The sequence below is a fragment of the Drosophila serrata genome, unplaced genomic scaffold, assembly GCF_035046125.1.
Source record: "Drosophila serrata isolate PLE 108 unplaced genomic scaffold, ASM3504612v1 contig_276, whole genome shotgun sequence".
Taxonomy (NCBI): Eukaryota; Metazoa; Arthropoda; class Insecta; order Diptera; family Drosophilidae; genus Drosophila; species Drosophila serrata.
In genome coordinates, this window is record NW_028257174.1 from 2468348 (window position 1) to 2488886 (window position 20539).

At 37.2% G+C, this 20539-nt stretch overlaps 2 protein-coding genes across 28 annotated transcripts in view; both read right to left on the minus strand.

Moving 5' to 3' along the window:
- The window catches only part of rg (A kinase anchor protein rugose), a 235809-nt gene that overhangs the window by 88549 nt on the left and 126721 nt on the right, over window positions 1–20539 (minus strand). For 10 of the 27 annotated variants that reach the window (XM_086835502.1, XM_086835500.1, XM_086835484.1 and 7 more), the window contains exons 1-2: window positions 17888–18769; window positions 6912–7443 (exon numbers count right to left, since the gene is read on the minus strand). The exons of 13 other annotated variants lie outside the window; for them this stretch is intronic. In XM_086835502.1, the coding sequence (XP_086691628.1) occupies window positions 6912–7256 (345 nt within the window). In that variant the 5' untranslated portion in view covers window positions 7257–7443; window positions 17888–18769. Of the gene's footprint in view, window positions 1–6911; window positions 7444–17887; window positions 19527–20539 lie in introns of those variants that run through there. 4 more of the 27 variants (XM_086835495.1, XM_086835494.1, XM_086835485.1 and 1 more) reach the window with 1 other exon arrangement.
- LOC110180559 (uncharacterized) lies at window positions 17954–19494 on the minus strand. Its single transcript, XM_086835503.1, has one exon. It carries the CDS (start codon window positions 19492–19494, stop codon window positions 18226–18228), a length of 1269 nt encoding a protein of 422 aa, XP_086691629.1. The 3' UTR covers window positions 17954–18225.

A 20539-nucleotide genomic window follows, 5' to 3' on the forward strand; every position in this document is an offset into this window, starting at 1 on the left:
ACGTAGGTGAAAAAGGGGCGGCGCGGTGACGGTACAAAAAAATTTTGTTGTTAGGTGTTTGCTGGTGTTTTTGTAGCTAGTTTAAATGCTCAACGCCATGCCATGCTCATTTTTTAGTGAAGTTTTATCCAAAAGACAAAGTCTACGACATGTACGTGCAACAATACAAGGCGACAGGCGAGAGGCGAGTGACGAGCGAAGAGCGAAGAGAGATGAGTGAAGAGAGACGAGTGCCTTTGAGTGGAGAGTAACGAGTAGAGATGGGCAAAGTTAGATAACTAGAGCCAGCGATATCCATTTAGATAGATGATGGGGCATATGCACCTGATCTCCCTCTTTTTCTTGTAATATTTATCAGGCTGCCTTTCTCCTCCTACTTCGATACTTTTCCAACTAGGAAAATTGCCAGTTTCTAGACAACATTTTCACACACAGACAATGAATTTCAAGCGCCTTAAAAATTAGGAGACAAGAAAAAGGCTTTGCCATTTCAATCGATTTTGTGAACTATTCGGACATTTATGGCTATAATAAACTATAAATAAATATATTTTAAACATTTTTTAGTGCAATAAATATACATTCTATGATGCCTGGATATACTGGATTCTTTTATTACATTAAATAATTATTTAATTTAGGATTTCCTTCTTCAAACTTTCATATGCTCCTCTACTTTCTTTAGTAAGGAAAATATTCCAAGTTTTTGCATTATTTTTCTATTTGCACTCCAATTAAAATTGGCTTCAATTTCCTGGCCATCAAACTTTGGCCCTTTTTGTGCATTTTCTGGTTTTTCCTTTTTTGCACAAAAATTCAAATTGAAATTTTCGAGGAAATTGAAGGAGGGTTTAAACGGTGGAAATGAAAACTGAGCTAGCCACAAAGTGACAATAAAACGAATCACCAGCACACATGAGGCCAGGCGCCAGCAGGACTATTCAGTATGCTATAAAGCTAATCTAACACAAAAACCTAAGGAAATATAAGAAAATTAAGGGAAATCCAAGGAAATAGTAAGAGTGCACACAAAGAAATAAGAGTAAATTAAGGAAATTTAACATAACAATTAAAAAAGAGAACAAGAAAAATATAGAGATAGAGAGAGAAATATTTATAACGATATAAAACTATTTTATTATTAATTTAAGGCAAGTTAATCTGGTTTTCTTTATCCCTAGAATACATTTTTTTATATTCTTAAAGCACATAATTATTTCCAGTGCATATATTTGTGCGTGTTTATTTGCTTTTTGGTTTCCAGTTTGTGCTTAATAAACTGTTTAAGTTTTGAAATGCAGACGGCTGAGTGGCAGACAGAATGCTTCACAGTCGGCCCAACTTATTGTTCAAATTGTGCCGCAGGCAACAAACCCACATACACACTACACTACACACACACACACATCATATACACACATGTGACTGCATAATAAGCAAGTGCTTGAAAGGCCTCAAAAGCAAACAACAAAAGCAACAGCAACACGAGTGGAACAAGCCACCTCAACGATTCTGTTTGGGTTGCTGATGATGCACAACACTGGCAGCAGTCAGCAACGGAAACAAGAAGGGTTGGGGGAAGATTTTCCACAGGGGGAGAGATTTTCCAAGGGAAGATTTTAAAGGGTTTAGCTAGGGGAAGCTTAGAACGAGGGGGAGTCTGGGTTTGTGCATGTTTGCCGCACTCCTCGGAGTGCATGCAAAATTTGCATAGATTCCCAGCATCACGTTCGCGTCTCACCTGCTCTGCAAAAAGGAAAAACCATTTGGGAAATTCCAGAACAAAGAAAAAAAAGGAAAAAGTGCTTAGACTAGTCCAGAGAATAAATGTAATTAATTAAAGGTCTCACACACCCTCAAAAGCACTAAGAACTTCCTAGAAATAATTTCTAAATAATGAAATATATTTTCTACAAAATAGAATTCAGGAAAAACTGAGAAATAAAACCTACAAAAATAATTGCCAGTTACTTCTTACAGTTCAATTAATTTCTGTAGATATAGATTTCCCTCTATTTTCTAAGCATCTTTGACCTTTTATAGAGTACAAAAGTTACCCATCTCTCCCTTGAAGGTACAACTTTTCGGTCATTGAGTTCAGTTTTTTGGGAGGTATTGAGTCTGAGTCTGTGTCCTGGGTCTGCGTGGAGTGTTTGTGCGTCATAATTATAGGGACACTTGAGATGGGAATTAATTACACAATTTGTGAACGGATCGGGGTGGTGGTGGCGAAAGCGAAGACAAGACCCGCCACATTAATTAGCGTTCATCAATCATGTTTGACCGCAGCAACAGCAGTTGTGTGGACTGAAGTCGTCGTAGAGTGTGGAGGAGGACACTTGAGAGCCACCACCCACTGAGTCCTTAAGGACATCATCAGAAACGTTCTACTCCACCTCAACCTCTGGCTGTCTCTGGCAGTCTGGCGCAAATATTGCGCAATTTGTCGTCATTATCCAGGATATTGAACCTCATAATGTGCGTCGACATCATCAATTCCAAAAATGTTGACGTGGGCTCGAGACTGAGCTCGAAATTGAGGGGATGAAGGGGTGAGTGTAGGATGGAAGGGTGTGTGCCTTTCTGCCATCCTTAAAGGATGATGTCAATAAAATCTCTGGCTGTAATCGATTTAAGCCAACACTTAAGTTAAGGCACACTTGGGATTTATTATGAGGGGTTTAAAAGAACTAAAACCAAGTTTATAGAATTTATAGAATATTTTAGAGAGCCTGACAGGGTTTTAAAAACGTATTTTAAAAACGAAAATTCTTTTAAAATCTACATATTCTGACGTGTTCTCTTAATTACATAACTTATCTTCTTAAAAATATCAGAACTTTTTGTATAATTATTTTAGGAAGATTATTTTGCTGTATTTTTTCTTTTAAAAAATATTTTATCATAAAAATATGGTTAATATCGATTAAAACTACGGTTTTATAATTTCAGTCAGAAGCATAAAATTTAGTGAAGGACTCATTTCCGACCCTATAAATTATATATATTCTTGATCAGCATCAAAAGCCAAATCGATCTAACCATTTCCGGCAGAAAAAAAAAATTTTAATTTTTTCAAACATTTTTAAGGTGTTATTTCATAAGAATGACAACAACAAAATTTACAAAAATTTTAATTTTTTTAAATTTTAATCTGAGCATAAAGATTTGGTAACCTTTTTAAAATTAACATAAAACAGTGTTTCGATTTAAAATCAATGCTGTTTTGACCTAGTTATACGTTTTTTAAACTTTTGATATTTAGATTTTTCGTCCTCACGAACTTAGTGTTCTTTCTGGTAATATTAAAGTTACTCAAGTATTTAAAGACTTTTATTTATTCCTTAAAGTTAAAACCTATTTTAGTTTTGTCTTATTTCCCTTTAAAATTTATCTTTAATTTTAAAGAAAATCCCAAAGCAAAGCTTTGCCTATATCCTGTTCCTTATTTCCTTATTTATAACTTGTCGTTAAAACTTCAATCAGGAAATATTATCGCCCTTATTTATCCCAACGTCTGCAAGGATAATTGAACCAAGAAAGCAACCACAACAAAAACAAAGAAAAATATAAGAGAAATACAAGCAAAAAGAGAAAAAAAAGCCGGGTTTGGGAAAAACGAAATCAATCGAAACGATTTAAAGCCACAATTTTCAACGGTCTGCTGTGCGAAGTGAGTTGGCGGTTAGTGCGGTTTCTTTCCGTTTCCGTTTCCGCTTTCCCGTTCCCCTTTTTCATAGCGTTCCCTCTTCCGTTAACGTTACCGTTACCGTTCACTGTTCCCAGTTCCCAGTTCCCCCTTTCCCATTCCCATTCCGTTCCCCCTCAAATGGCAGACAGAATTGACAATCATTTTACACTTGGCAGGATATTATGTAAATTGCTTTTCATATTTGTGCAACATTTAAATTTGCAAACACACTCCAAACACGGGAGGGAAAAAGGCGAGAAAAAAAACCCAAAAGAGAAAAGCGGATGACAGCTGGCGGGAAATGGATGGAAAATGGCGGTTGTGGAAAGTAAGTAAATCACGACTGTTTCTCTCTCTCTGTATGTGTTTTAAGGCAAGGATGAAACCAGGCAACATCATTATAACGATAGGCGGCAGCCAGCCAGCGAAGGCTGATTGAATGCGCGACTGACTGGTTGACAGGCTGAATGAATGAATGACTGACTGACTGACTGAATGAGTGAATGAATGAATGACTGAGTGTGTGTGTGAATGACTGACTGAATGAACAACTGACGGCAGATGGCAGATGGCAAAGAGGAAATAGAGACGGCACTTGTGTCGCGGCCTCGGGGAGAAATTAACGATGCGTGAAAAGTCTCTCGCTGATTTCGAAAGCGACTGCTCCTCACACTGAGCAAAAATTAAATCAATTTTAAAAATATACATATTTATAAATTTAAAACATAAATAATATGTATATTTGCTGAAGAAAAAAACCCCTACACTAATAAGTAAACCTTCTGTCGAGTTAGTTATCCTGTGTTTATGGCTAAACCAAGTGACTGTATCTCCGCCCTTGGGCGTGTCTGTGTTTTATACATTTCTCTCGTTTTTTTTTATATACAGCCTTGGTAGCACCAAAAAAAAAAGAAAAAAATTATACAAAAAGGGGGAAAAACAGGGAGAAGCAATCGCAATGTGTCAGTTTTAATGGGCCTGCAATTGCCGCAGGCGCTTGATGTCGGTCTCTGTCTCTGTCTCTGCTTCTGTCTGTCTCTTTTTTTTTGCTATGTCCTGTCCCCTCCTTCCTCCCCTTGCTCCATTTCTGGCGAGGATTCAGTTGGAGCACCGATTGGGTGCTAAGTGCATTTCCCCCTCTCCAGATGTATATAGCAATATAGTAACTGTGTATATAACGCCTGCAATTAAGCCCCAGGGCATAGGGCATTGGACAGACATAAAAATGCAGGCTGATTTAGGAGGAATGCCAAATTACAAGGACATTCAATCTATATTTATGGCTTCGAGCATTATGGGGATAAAGCCATTACAGCAAAAAGGATTAGAGGGATATCGGTTTTTTTTAAAATAGTAATGAATACAAGCTATATGGATTTTTTTTATATAAAAGGAAAAAAACAAAATGTATTTTATTAAAAATTGAAGTAAATAAAAAAAATGGGTTTTAATTAAATTTGAAACAGAAAAAGAAGTCGATTAATCCTCAAAATTTTTAATTTAATTATACTTTTCAACAGACAAAACTACGATTTTTGAACAAATTGTATTATAAAAGTTTGTAAAAAGAGATAAACCTTTAAATTATTAACAAATACAAGCTATATTGAGTTTTATTAAGATACAAATAAAAAAATTTGGTAAAAGAAATTATTACCCGTTAAAATATATAAATTAAAAGCTATATAAACCTATTTTTGTGGGAATTTACTTTAAAAAAGTCTCAAACTAAACATATTTGTCTATTTCGTATTTAAAAACAAAACTTGAAAAGCAATACACATTATTAAAAATATAATTATTTATATCTTGTATACCTTCAAAAAAATAAGCCCATTAAGCTAGTTTCTTAAAATAAAATAGCACAACTAAGAAAGAAATTAAGTTAAACCATTACGGACAAAACCACTAAGCCCACAAGGATTCTAACGAGGAGTCTGCCCAAAATAAATATCAAATATCCTGCCCTTATTGCAAAGTAATTGAAGCTCTTCAGAACAAAAAAAAAAAAGAAATACAAATAAAATGTGACGTAGACACACCCACACACACAACACATTAATTCTTTTTGACCCTGTGGATCTCTGTGTACTAATTGGTTTAATATTACGCATACGCTCCGTTGCCCCCCATATGTTTCCTATAAATGAAACCGACTTGGCTCTGCATTAATCAAATATATTACATTAAAAAAAAATAATAATAATTATAAACTCTCTCAACTGAGAGAAAATTGATTGCAAAACGATGTAAACTTTGTTAATTACCAATTCACAAGCCGAATATTTCCTTTGTTTTATTTACAGATAAATGTGCCAGAGAGAGCAAAACTAGAGAGTTCATTAAATGTCAAATGACTAAATTAAGTAAATATCACTCATATATTTTATATATATAAAGATATTTGGGGAATATACCCAGAAAGAGAGAGAGACAAATCAAAAATCCTTATCCCCATGACAAGTCAACAAAACTGTCCAGATACCTGTTTACTTTTTTGAATTCATAAATCTTTTGGGTATTTGCTCTTCATTATCATCAGTAAAACTCACCTGAAAATAAACGGAAACAGAAGGGAAAAACATTGTTGGTTAGAGAAAATGTGAAAAATATTTTACAGATTATATATATATGTGTGTAAGTGTGTGTGTTTGGGGGGCAAAATATGTGTGTAGACAAGCTGAAAATCTTTATTACACAGTAAAAGCCCCCGCCCGGGGAGGGTATGGCTTATGGTACTCTCCAACAGTTTTTGGTTTCGGTTTCCCTTGCAAAAAAAAATAAAAAGGTGAAGGGAAAAAAAGGCCCATAAACTAGGTCAAAGGTTTCGCTCAGCCGCCACCCCTTGCCCCCCAAAAGGCATCTAAAAATTTAGTTATAAAATCCCAAAATCAGTTTGCCACAGGCAGCAAATGTATTTGCCTATTTACAGCCTATTGCACACTTTTCCACCAAACGGAAAACTGTGTAAAAAAAAGAAAGCAGAGAAGAAAAAACCAAAAAAAGGAAACACAACAACAACAAAAAAATTGGTAAAAACTTAGTCGAGCGCAAACCGAAAACTAAATTGAATTGTGCGCCATGGGGATGAGAGCATGTGTGGATGATGGTTAGGGATATATATGTATATATATTAGGAGGACGACTCTCCCTTGATCTCTCCCCCTTTTAGTATTTTTCTTTGTTTTTTTTTTTTGTATTTTTTCCCTTCTTCACTTACCGAGAATGCTTTGAGAAATACCAAACACTGTATGATGCCCTCCATGGTGTCGCCGGTGAGGCAAAATGTGCCCGTCAGGTGGCGTCCCTTGCGTCCCACAGTGGCCGCTGCCAGGGAGGCATGAACGAGGGCTCTTTGTTGTCCACCTGTACCGACGGCACCAATGGCACCAATGGCACCACCACCCACTGCACTGACACCACCACCACCACCCACACCACCACTGCTACCCACACTGACAATGCCCTTGCCAGCGGCAGCAGCGGCAGCGGCTGTGGCCACAACGCCGCTGGTCAGCATTCGTGGCAGTGGCGCCGCTCGCATTAGACGCTCCAGCGAGTCCATCGGATTTATCGCTGTGTTATCGCTGCAGTTATCGTTGATTATTTGTGTTTTCCGATAATTATAACGGTTTCTTATGTATTATTTTTGCACTTTTTTTCTTGATTTTAAAAGTCGTTTAATTACGTTTTGTTATGCTTTTGTTTATGTTTATTGTTTTTCTTAATCTCTTAGCGCACATTTTACTCAACTGCAAGGATTTTTGTTTAATTAATTGGAGTTGTTTTTCGATTAATTTCAGTTTTTTTGGTGTTGTTTTTGGTTGTAAAACCCACATTAACCAAGAACCAATCACAAAAATTAGTACTTTTGCTTTAGAATTTGCCAAGAAGCACCAAAACAAATATAAAGAAAATTAAACAGGAAAATACTGGGAAAAGAAAACTTGAAGAAAAACGGAGCTAAACATGGTTATCGGTCAACGGCAGTCGGACAACTGAAGCTGCAGCAAACTGTTACTGCTCCAGTGACTGCTACTGCTACTGCTCCTGTGACTGAAACTGCTCCTGCTATAGCCAAATAGTGACCCAACTACAAGTCACTACTCACTATTCCATATATAATTTATGTCCCTCCGAGAGAGAGAGCGAGGAAACAGAGCAAACATCGGGGGGTGTTGTGACTATCAATAACCGGAGGAAAATAGGCAACCAAAAAGAAAAATTCCCATAAAAAGAAAAACACACACTCACAAAAAAAAGAAAAAAATAAAAGACAGCAAATAGAGGACAGTAGGAACCCAAGGAGGAGCTGAGAAAATGAACTGCGAAATGCAAAATGTCATTGTGATGACTTTGTGGGCAAACATTTGGCACTTTGTATACCAAAATATACGAGCATATTCCAAGAAGACAACATGACAGCCACGGCTGAACATCAGTCACTGGCTCCTCCTTCTCCTCCTCCTGGTAAGTCCTTCTCTTCTCCCCTAAACTGCTGACCGCTGACTGGGGACTAATAAAATTCAAGTTAAATGGTTGTTAAAAATTTATAGCAGACGCCTCAGCTTCCGTGTGCCATTTTTGAAGAAAAGCAAAGAAACTGCGCCAGAAGCTACAGTCTAAAAAGCTGACAGGAGGTCCGTCCCTAGATTTCCCCCTTGTAATGTCACAAAAATGTCACTGGCCCTTAAAAAGTAGCTAGCAATAAAATACAATACTTAGTTGGTGGCTAAGCATATTGAATATTTAATATCCGGTTAAGAGTTTTGCCTAAGAATATTGAATGTTCAACATTCTGTTAAAAGTTTGTGACCCCTTTTGTTTATTAACGTATTTATCTAGTTGTTAACTTCTGGTAAAGGTTAAATTTGGCCTGTGATTAAACACAAAAAATTCGGAATTCATGTTTCTAGATGGTTGTATTCTCTGGCAAATTTTATAGAGTTTAATAGATTTATGTAGTTTTTTAAATAAAAGTTTCAATATATATTAAGGGGTTTTGAAATTATATTTCTAGCTCGTTTTAATCTCCTGTTAACTTGACGTTTAGCTTGACTTAACAAATGAGTATCAATATAATTTTAAATTCCCTAGAAGACTAAAAACTTTAATATTAAATATCTGGTTAATAGTTCTGTAACTATTTATCAGTTTTGGATTATATTCGAATAACTAAAAACACAGTCAAAGATTAATGAAAATCTCTATAAAAGCAGACAAAAAATGTAGAAGTTAGAAAATAGAGAAGGCATGAAAAAATTAAGTTTCCAATCACAACTTTACCGCCTTAAAAATTACAATCTAAACTGATTAAAACTGATAATTTTCCTACATATGTAAACTTTCTTTTATCCCACGCAAAATCCTTTTGAAAAATTGTTCAAATTAATTTTTCTTTTAGCCATCGAAGCGAACAAATTCAAGTGGAAACTTTTGCCGCCTGTCTACCAAAGACCTCCCTCCACATGTGTGTGTGTGAGAGAGCTTTTCCTTCTAGCCCCGTTTCTTTTCCGGATTTTCCCCACCGGCAGCAGTTACAGTTACAGTTGAAGAAAAATAAGCATACAGCTGCTTGACAGTCAGACAGAGGCGAGTCAGTTCTTGGATCCTCTTGGCTCTCTCGTCTCCACTGGCTTTGGGTTCGCATTTGGCTTTGGCTTTGGCCAGAGCCATCATCCGTTGGCTCTTCCGCTTCCATTGGCCCTGGCGCTTCAAGCGTAATTTATCTGCTGCCCCGAAAAGGAGGAAGAGGTTTTGGTAGACGGGAAGCTGGGAAAGCTGGGTAACTATGGGAGCAGAGGCATAGTCACAGGCACAGGCACAGGCACAGGAGCCTGTCAACACAGCAAGGAGGAGAAGGAGGAGACCATGTCCTGGCTTGGGTAAAATTTATGCAAGCCGACGTATGGCCAGGCAGGATGAGAGACAGAAATATGTGTTGGCAGCACAGGAAAAGCCAACGAGTGAGAAGCGGCTGTGTGAAAAACACAAGGACCAAAAGGACCCACAGTTAAGTAGAGTGAAGGGAAAGGGAAAAATGCCACTGTATTAACTGCAGCTAAATCAAACTTTTGAGCCAAGTTATGAATTATTTGCCATTGTGCAGCAGGCGAAACATTCCTTTGTCGCTTAACTGTCCCTTTTTCTTGTTTGTATTTATATTTTCTCTTTTTTTCTAGCAGGATATTCAGGCAAAAAGGTAGGCTGGTTGGTTTGGGCTGTAATCTGCCGGGTCATCTGAGCTCCGAAGCTCGAACTGAAGTCAATTTGAACAACATTTTGCCGCAGCTTGCTTCTGGTCCTGGTTATACAAACAGGATTTTCCACATTCCGTTTCTTGGCTTCGGTCTTCTTGATAGGGTCCTTTTTTTCTTTCTTTTTTATTTCTGTCTAGCTGTGATGATTTGCCATTTGGCAGAGGCACGTAAATTGAACGGTCCGGAGCCAAAAGTTCAGGGGTAAACAAAAAAGTAAACAAAACAACAGCATCGAGAAAACCTCTAGCAAAAATTAAGTGAAAATAATAAACCCAACGCTCATACACACACACACATGAGAGGGAAAAGTTGGTGAGGGAGAAAATGGCCAAGGTAAAGGTAAAAGGGGCATTACACACACGTTGACCAATGTGTGTGCGTCCTATGCTGCCTGATGGCATTACAGTTAATTAAAGGTAAACCCATAGTTTCAGTCTCCAAGCCATCACCACCATGCACAGTGGTTGAAAAACAATAAGGAACTGTGATAATATTTTGGTTAAAGGGATTTCTGAAGTTATGTTATAGAACTATAGGATCTTATAGGGAAGGGATCATAGCTAAGCTTTAATCGGTATTTATCCATATTTTTATATGACAATTTGTTTGGATAAATCATAGTTTAAAAAACTCACAACTAAGCCAAAAATGCATTAATTTCAATTCGGAAAGCGATCCTATGCTAGTTTTTATAAGCTTAATAAATCTGCATACTCAATTTAAACTTTTAGAAATTTTAATTTTTTATCAATTTTTTATTCTTTATTTTCATGAAATAACACCTCAAAAAATGTTGAAAAAATTAAAAAGTTTTGTTTTCTTCGCCTGTTGATGCTGATCAAGAATATATATGATTTATAGGGTCGGAAATAGGTCCTTCACTAAGTTTTATGCTTCTGACTAAAATAATAACACAATTTTTTAATCAATATTGACTATATTTTAATGGGACCATTTTGTCAAAAACCTAAGTTTCAGAAACTCATAACTAAGCCAAAAAAGCATTAATTTCAATTCGGAAAGCGGTCCTATGCTAGTTTTTATAAGGTTAATAAATCTGCATACTCAACCTAAACTTTTAGAAATTTTAATTTTTTATCAATTTTTTAATTTTTATTTTCATGAAATAACATCTTAAAAAATGTTGAAAAAATTAAAAAGTTTTGTTTTCTTCCGGAGATGGCTAGAAAGATTCGCCTGTTGATGCTGATCAAGAATATATATGATTTATAGGGTCGGAAACGATTCCTTCATTGCGTTTTAAGCTTTTGACTGAAATTATAATACCTTGCAAGGGTATAAATTATAATAATTATCGATAAATAAATAAGTCTCTAATAATTTACATATTTAAAAAATAAAGAGTATACCTCTTATAACATTTTTTGTCCAAAGATACTATTTGTTTTTATAATTCTTAGACGAACTTTTAGGCTGAATGTAGTTCATTACTTCATTCACTTATATGTAATATCAATAAATAAATAAATGTAAAATTATCAAAATTATCAGTTAAGCAAACTTTTAAGTAGAAATTCCCTTAAAATATGTTTCTTCAATAAATTAAAATAATATTGTTTGATATATTTTTCTTGTATACACCGATTTAATATTTTTAAAGTATTACTTATCGATTTTACTCATTTCAAATGCTTTCCTGGCAGATCCTTTTCTAGGTATTTCACAGCTTATAGTGCGTGTGTGTGTTTGTGTTTATGTTTGTGTGTAGGACCCCTTTTGCGTATGTGTTTGTGCTCACAAAACTGGAAACTTTGCAAATGAATGGCAAGGCATTGGAAATAATGAGCCGTATTTACATTTCAAAGCGTTGCCTCCTCTCCCAAGCGGGCCAGCTAGCCGGGTTTCCCGGGTAAAAAAAGAGAAAAACAAACTTTTTATTTTGATCCTCACAACCCAGGGTCCACCAAATCAGTTACGGAACTCAGGACGCAGGACGCAGGACTCTCTGGACTCCAGTACTCTACACTGGACTAGCGTAGAGAAGGATTGCGTGAAAAGAGGGTTTGGTTTTCTCAGTGGATGAGGGGAGGTAGAAAATCTGCTGCTTGGAAGGAGTAAATTGCGAGAGCTTTCGGTGGCAGGATTGCATACAATTTGTTTTATGGCCATGGCGTGCACATTAAACGCGCACTTAATCACACGCACGGGGCGTGGCCCGAGCCGAGTTAACCGCCCAGAAGCAGAGGAAAATGCCAAACGAAACCAAACCCAAACTCAACCTCAACCCACTCACCAAACGTCGTCTGTGGCGACAAATCAAATTGATTTCGTTCTGGGTTTTCTCTTATATATACATAGATTTGTATAGATTTGTATGTATATCTTGGCATTGCCCCTTTGTTGTGCTGTTTTGCGCCTTATTAAATCACTTTTATTGCCATTGAAATGAGCAAAAGTTTTTCTCACAAGCTACAAGGCGGGACAAGGGGGCGTATACGTAATATGATTTTTAGCTGCCCACAAAAAAAAAAGAAAATTATATATAATTCATATTTATGGCAACGTTCCTGCTCAGTTCATTGGCAGTCGTCGAAGAGAATCGTCATCAAACGACAAAAAGCTCATTATGATGATGCCTGGGACAGTAAATGATATTTTTTTGTTTGTGGCAAAATGTATGTATATATTGGACTAGGACTTGGTCTCTGCTTGTTTTTCTTCTTGTTTAGCTGCCTCCTGTTATTTGTCGAGAGGCTGACGGGGGAAAACCATGACCAGTTTGCCCCACGGCCACCGTCAATGTCCTTTGTGCGCCTGACAACCGCCACAAATAGACAAGACAAACAACGCACGCACAACTGGAGGCGTATTATTTTGCCACCAACCTCCTCCGCCCTCAAGATGAGCTTCGTGTTCAACACACAACAGAACAGGACAGGTGGTGATTTTGAAACACACAAATAATAAGCAATTCCAGGCAGGAGCCTATTCTGTAACTATTCCTACTAAAAACTAAAACTTATATAACTTTCAATTAAAAGAAATGTATTTGTTTTTCATTTTTCTGGCCCCTAGCTTTGCTCAAGAGTTAAGAGGCATAATAACCCTCCTTAAAAAAAAACATGTTGAACCTCCCCCATTATCCTTTTTTTTGCCAGCCTAATCTGTAGGTACAAAAAAATTAAATATATATATATATGAAAGCGAACCCCTAGAATCAGAACCACAGCGTTTCAGCGAGGCGTGTAATTAAATTTTCATGCCACCTGCCATTCTATGCTGAGGGCTGAGTTTTTCCGGGGGATCAACACAAAAAAAAAAAAAAAACATAGAGAAGGGAGGAAAAAAAATGGGAAAAGGGGAGGGAAAAATTGTGAGTGGGAGTGGCATACAAAGAATGCAAATTGCCGGGGCTATTCCAAAATGCAAGCATCAACGCCTTCGAATGCAGCGAAAGCAGGCGGAAGTAAATGCAGCAGCAGCATCTCTCCTACTTCCCCTGTTTTCCCCATACGTTTTCCGCCATTTTTTTTTTGCGCACTATTTTCTCACCTGCCTGGCGCACTCGACAAACGACACTCGAGTGGTCAGGTGTTAACAGGTAGGAACACCATATACTTGAGCCTAGCTGCTGCCTGCCTGCCATAAGATCTATTCCCGTCTCTCAGACTTTGCTTCAAGTGTTTTAGTTGGGCTAATTAAAAAATGTCATAGGAAAAGGTAAAAAATGGAAAGAAAATATTGTGGGATATAAAAAAATATTACATTTCATATATAGAGTTGAAGATTTAGAAGGAAAATTCTAAGAGATTTTATAAAAATTATAAAGTAAATTAAGGTCTTAGCCTGCTTAGCTCTTTGAGTTGATTTTAAGTTATATATATGTGCTATATAAAACCCTTATTATATGTATCATATTATATAACACCCATATTATATATTTTATAAAACACTTTTAACCTTTAAGTAATAGTTGCCTTTTTTTTGCTTGACGGAATTAAAACTTGCTGTTTTTTGCGGTAGCAAAGTTTTCTCTATGTTCTGTGCTCGCTTGGTTTTACTGTCGATTCAACAAGTTAAAATACCAAACCGCAGACAGTAAGTTCTATATATATAAATATATAGAAATACAAACTGATACATATATGTAACTATATATGTATATAGTTAGAGAGACTCATTAAGCCGCAGCAAATAAAGTTGCGGGTAAAATACATTTCCTATAAATTAAATGCACACACATAGGGAATCAGTGTAAACTTTATCCTGCGCAGTATTTACAACTGCAAAATATAATAATAATAATTAGCTGTAGGAAAATAGTTTAAAATAAAAGGGAGGTTTAAATTTATAATCAGCTTTTAAAAAGAGAAACAAATTAAATGCGAAAAAAGTAGTAACTTGAAATTTTCCCTTAAATCTACTTATAGTTTAGACATATCTTTAATTAGGTTATAAATTTTATAATAAAATAAATTAAATATGTTGCTGCTTAGGGAAATATAAGTCACAAAATAAGGAGGAGCCTTTACTCCCCCATCTTTTCTGCTCACATGAAGCTATCAATTCTGTAAAGTCACAGAACAGACGCTGAGATTAATTGACTTGGATAAATTCCGCTGGGCTAATACGTCTTTGGGAATTAACCCACGATAGATGAGAAGGGATCCAGTACTCACACACACACACTTGGGTTTAGGATAAATTAAGTTGAGTACATAAGTGGGGAGCATTTGTTTCACTTAAATTTCCTTAAAGCCAAATTAATTTCAGTTAGCCAGCTTATACTTATATATTGATTTGATTTTATTTTTAAGTTTCTTATTTTCTGTATTCAGCTAACCGGCACGAATGGGTTAAGCTGACCGTGACTGCATGACTGTGGGTCATTTCTCATGACAGCACCGAGTGTGGCTGCCGGCTGTTGGGTTAATGATGCAGAAGAATATTGCCCTTGACGCGGCACAACTTTTGCTGCAAAATCCGAGGAGGGGGGTGGGCAGACAGGGGGTTAGGTTAAGGCCAATGAGATGGATGGGTTCTGGTTTTTGGCCCAAAAGTTAGAAAAGGGAAGGAAGATTTGGCTAAATACTCGCCATGATGCTGCATTTATGGAATGTCTTTACGCTTGTATCTCTATCTATGGCAAATAATTGCCAGTTCCTGACTGCTCAACATAAAACAAAAATCGCAGCATACTTATTGGGGCAGCAACAAAGGGAAAAATCTCCTTAAAATAGGGACAGTCAAAGGCAGGGTAGTAGTTGAGCAAAAAATATGTATTATATATAATAAAAATTAGAATTTATTTTTAAATTTATATTTAAGTGTAAGGATTGTCAAAAGGTTTTGTTTTGTGAATTAAAAACACTAATAAATACATCTAAACATTCGCAATATTAAAGGAAAAATTGTTATTAAGTTTCTTAATTCCTTCATTTTATTTAAATCCTTAGTCGACTTGTAGAATAATATATATAATCTAAACTTTAAATGTATTCTGTAATCTGTAAATCTGTAAATCTTTTTAAGGCATCAAAATTTATCCAATAAACCTTTAAAGCCTTCTTATAGACTTTAAAGAACTTTTCTTCATCTCGAAAAACCTATCTTTTTAATTATTAAATAAAAAACTAAGCAACTATTATGTTGAACATGACTGTGGCCTTATATGTATGTGCATATATGTATGCTACACACACGCATTTGGCAAAAGGAATAGAGATGTGTATGCGTGTGCTTGGTAAAAACAAACAATAGTAAAACTGATTAAGTCGGGGGAAAACCACATCAAGCTAAACGATGATGAAGAAAAGACCAAAAGATTACGAACGTTGAACGTTGAACGCCGAGCACAAAAGGGAGCGACTACAGAGAGAGAGACAAATGCTGAAAAAGGGGGAAAATCGAGGGAAAATCTAAGAGAGAAGAAGGAGAGAAGGGGGCCTTAGGCTTTTGTGGGGAAAGGGGAATGTTAACTTGATGCGGGCCAAGGATACACAAGCACACATGGTCACTGGAGATGAAAACGAGGTCCAAGGAATAAAAGAATACAACAAAAAAACACATATATACACATATAGTCCGAAAGCATATCGAATAATTGAAAGGATATATACGAGTATATACATATGTATATATATATATATATATACAGAGAGAGAGAGTGGGAAACAGGGGGACAATTTGTAAGATATGATAGTAATGCTCTACAGCTTTTATGCCTCTACTCCCTCCCCTCAAACCCGGCTTTGCTTTTCGTTTTATTTCATTTTTCCTCCTTTTTGTGTTACGCCACCAACAATGACAGCAAAATTAGTCATTGTCCTCGGCTCCCAGGCTTTCTAACTCCCAGGCTTCCCAGCTAACCTAGCTCCCTGCTCCTGTCATTTGCATATATGTAAGGGCCTTCCTAGTCCTGACAATTATGTACAATTTACTTTGCATAACACTCGAAAGCAGAGGTTTAAAAGATGCCTTCTCTGCCTCCCTCTGCTACTCCCTTTCAAATAGAGGGACAAGGACCTGACCAAAGCCAACTAGTTAGCATATTTGTTGTTCCACAGTTCATCCCCAAAACCCAGGAATTCTCACAGGACAAAACAAAAAGAAAAACAAAATACGGAAAATAGAAAACAAAAATGAAAAACAAAAAACAAAGAGGGTGAAAAATAAAAAGGTAACTCAACAATCAACAAACACAAGTAAAAAGTTTTCGAGTACCACATGAAGGCAACAATTTTTAGACACCACACGCATAAATCTCAGACGAAACCAAAAAATTTCCACATCCACATTTTCCACATCTCGAGATATAAAATATTTAAGAGGAATTCTCTGTGTGTTATAATAGTTAGTTTGTGACCTTACTAGTACTCTTTGGAAACCACACCATCACGTGTGCGATTGTGTTGTTGAGTGGTTTTTGAGCTGCAAAAAGTTAGTTGGGAATTATTAGCCAGAGCTAAATAGAGAGTGAGATAGCGCTAGCTTATGTGTGATAGAGCGAGAGAGAGAGATCAAAAGAGGTGGGTGGTTGTGGTATGTGGTGAAAGATCGAAAGTGGATGTGCCTTTTTAAAAAAACAAAAGAAAATACAAGTGCAAGGTGGTGAAAATGTACTATAAGAGAGGAATTTTCTTTCAAATTCTTCTTTATAATTATGTATATTTATTTAAGGTGAGGTGTGAAAAAGAGATAGAGAGAGATTTCTGGTGAGGAACTATGGTGAAAAGTGTGTGCAAGGCTTTGCTGCCGCTTGTTGGTGAACTCTGGTGTGCTGCTTTATGTTGGAGAACTGTGGTGAAGTCATTATCATTGATCCAAGAGCTATGAAGCTGTGAGCTATGAACATTTAGTGACTTAAGTGATTTTACGTGACTTTGAGTGACTTTTAGACGACTTCTTTAAATATTTATTTAATTTAAAGATAACCTGAAGTGACTTTGAATGGCTTTTAGCTGACTAAAGATGAGTTTTGTGTGAGTTTGGATTATTTTAGCAGACTTCAAGGAGACTTTGAGTTATTTAAGGTGACTTTTAGGTAGCTTGTAGTTCATTTTAGGGTGACTTTAAGTGACTTTGTTTGACTTAAGCTGATTTTGAGTGAAATGTAGGTGACTTTAAGGCGACTAAGTGATGTTCAGTGGATTTTCGGTGACTTTTAGGCCACTTTAAGGGATGAAATAAAAAAATTAAGTGACAGGCACAGGTGAGAGCACAAAAATAATAATCAAAACCGAAGCTGAAAATGTTTTAAATATGTTTAAAATGCTGTGCAAATTCTTTTGGGCAATGTATACGAGTATTTCTCATTTCTTTTCTATATTTATATTTTTTTTGTGTCGGTTTTTGCTTCTTGTTGGTTCAATTTTGGTTTTCTTAGGTTTTCTTGACAGTTTTTCTCATTCTTTGTTTAAGTTTATTACAGTTGTTTGGCTTATGGTTTTGGTAGTTTTAGACTTTTTTTGCTAACCTTGTGTGGGGTGTTTCGCATTGGGCAAAAATTTTGTGATTTTGGTTGCATTTGATTCGATTTCGATTTTCTTTTTTGCTGAAGTGAATTTATAAACTGATTTGTTTTTTGTATTTTTTTTTTTTGTGGTTTCTTTGATTGATTTTGGCTTCGATTTAGTTGGACTTTTGATTGGCTTTGATTTCGATTTAGTAGATTTTTGATTTTTTGTCTTTTGTATATATATATTTTTATCGATTGAAGTGCAATGGTGAGGGCTGGTCTTTGTACAGGTATGATGATCTGATATCGAATTGAGTATGACGATTGATCTGAATAGCGGTGATCTCTGATCTGATTTAGAACTTCTCGGATATGCTATAGATGCGCTTAACGCTCACGCACTTGCGTCGCAGACGTTCGCACTCGATTTCCCTGAAGTCGGCGTGCGAATTGTGACCCGATATTCCGTTGTAATCCTGTCCAGCAATATCGTCAATGGCGATGTGATGGATGCGCGGCAATTGTCGGGCAGCGGCACAAATATCCGGCTCACTGGTGGCACCACCCACGTATGAGATCAGCTGATCCTCCACTAGTTTCTGCTGCTGCTGCTGCTCCTCCTCGTCCTCGTCCTCTTCCTCCTCGTCGTTGTCGTTGTCCTGCTCCTCCTCGTCCTGCTCTTGGCTATCAACTAGATCCTCTAGCGTCTCTGCCAAATACTGAATATGCTCCTCTTCACACTGCGGACACTGATCCTCCTCGGGATCGTCTTCCTCGGGGAATTGAGAGTTCTGACTGTGATTGCTATTACTCTGACTGATGATGGCCCGCTTGAGTTCGATGAAGAGCGGTGATGAGGATTGTAGCTGCTGTTGCTGCAGATGATGATGGGGATGATGAGCCGCTGTTGTTGTCACTCCCGCTGCTACCTGACCGTGACCGGGATCGAAGAGACTGGGTGGAACTTCACCAGCGGGCAAGGGTTGACTGGTTATCACCGCTGCTGTTCCAAGGACACTGTGACCTGCACCGGCTCCCGCCTCGGGATGGATGCGATTATCCGAGTTGGTGGACGAGAATTTGGAGAGTAAAGATCGTGAGCTGACCTTATTCTTTAGTTGCTGTTGCTGCAGATAATAATAGTCACGGGGCAGGGATGAGGTGGCATGTAAAGGATCCTCGGGATCGTAATAGCCCAGGGCAGCGGGACGGAATAGCCCTGGGGTGCTTAGGGAGTGTAGGGCTTGTTGATTCGATTGGGATTGGGATTGCGATTGTGTCTGAGATTGTGATTCCTGATCATACGAATCACTAATCACACTCGCCGTCGAGGCTGTGGGCGTGGTCGTACTGCCTAGGGTGGATTGGGAACCACCGGCAGACGATCCAGCTGCTGCGGCAGCTGCGGCTGCGGCGGCGGCGGCAAACTGAGCGCCCAAAAGTGGCGTCAGGCCGGCAAGGAACTGTTCCTGCTGCTGCTGCTGACGCTGTTCGTCCAACTCGCGGCGATAGGCTTCAATTTGATCACTTGGCGATGGTGTGTTACTGTGTATGCAGCCCTGAAAGAAATCCAATGCCTCGTACAGGATGAAACACAGGCCCAGGACGAGGAATGTCTCCATCATAAGCAGCTGCTAGCCATTTGAATTTCTGCCGAGCGAAACGGTAACGTGAAACGGAAACGAAACGGAAGCGAAACGAAACGGAGCGGAACGGAAAGCGCACGCGTATATCCGAAACGAAACGAAATGAAACGCAACGAAACGATTTGAATTCTTCTTCTCCTTTTGTTTCTTTGTTCTCTTTTTATATAAATTTCAATTTCGTCTCTTGGTTTTGACTTTATTATCAACACTTTGGCACTTCATTTTCCTTCATTTGTGTGGGGTTTTCTCTTAGGTTTTTTGTTTTTATGTTGTTTTTTTTTTGGGTTTCTATTTAATACTTTTTTGGTTTTCCGTTTTATCCTTGGCTGAAATTGAAACTGAAGCGTTTTCCCTTTTGTTATTCAATGCAAATTAATTTCGAATTTGTTTGTCGTTTTGTCATTATCTTTAGCTCGCCTTCGTCTTTTACACTTCGATTTTTTTGCCTTTTTTGTGTGCGCACTTTTCATTTGCATAAATTAAGTGTGAACGCTACATATTTATATATACTATATATTCTCGCTGGAAGCTTTTGTGCGTAACGGAACGGAACGGCATAAAACGGAACACCTACATATTGACACATACACATACCAGTACATTTATATATATATACAAAATGATATATAGAGAGATATAGAGAATTATTTACATTAGAGATCTGGCGAGCAGAGCAAAAGCAGAGAGATTAGTACACAAAAGTTCAAGCTTTCATTTGTTTAAATTTTATTATTGTGCTGTTTTTGCGAGAGTGTGTGTGTTTATGTGTATTTTTGGAAAAAGTTTGCAATGGCTTCTTTTTAAGAAGTTTCATAGAAAAAGAAACATAAAACCCAGACTCAAGGGAGTGACTTAAAGCCATAGAAACAACTCGTAAGACTTGGTGGAACTTTAAAAACAACTGATTGGGGAAATCGTCAAAGATTCTCCTTAAAGAAATCCCTTCTAAATATAAATTGAAAGGTTAAAAGTATTTTTTTAAATATTTGAGAACAAATTATTTTATAACTATTCTAAATTACCA

Coding starts and splice junctions, on each gene's coding strand:
- LOC110180559 (XM_086835503.1), bottom strand. CDS start 19,494: ATGATGGAGACATTCCTCGTCCTGGGCCTGTGTTTCATCCTGTACGAG.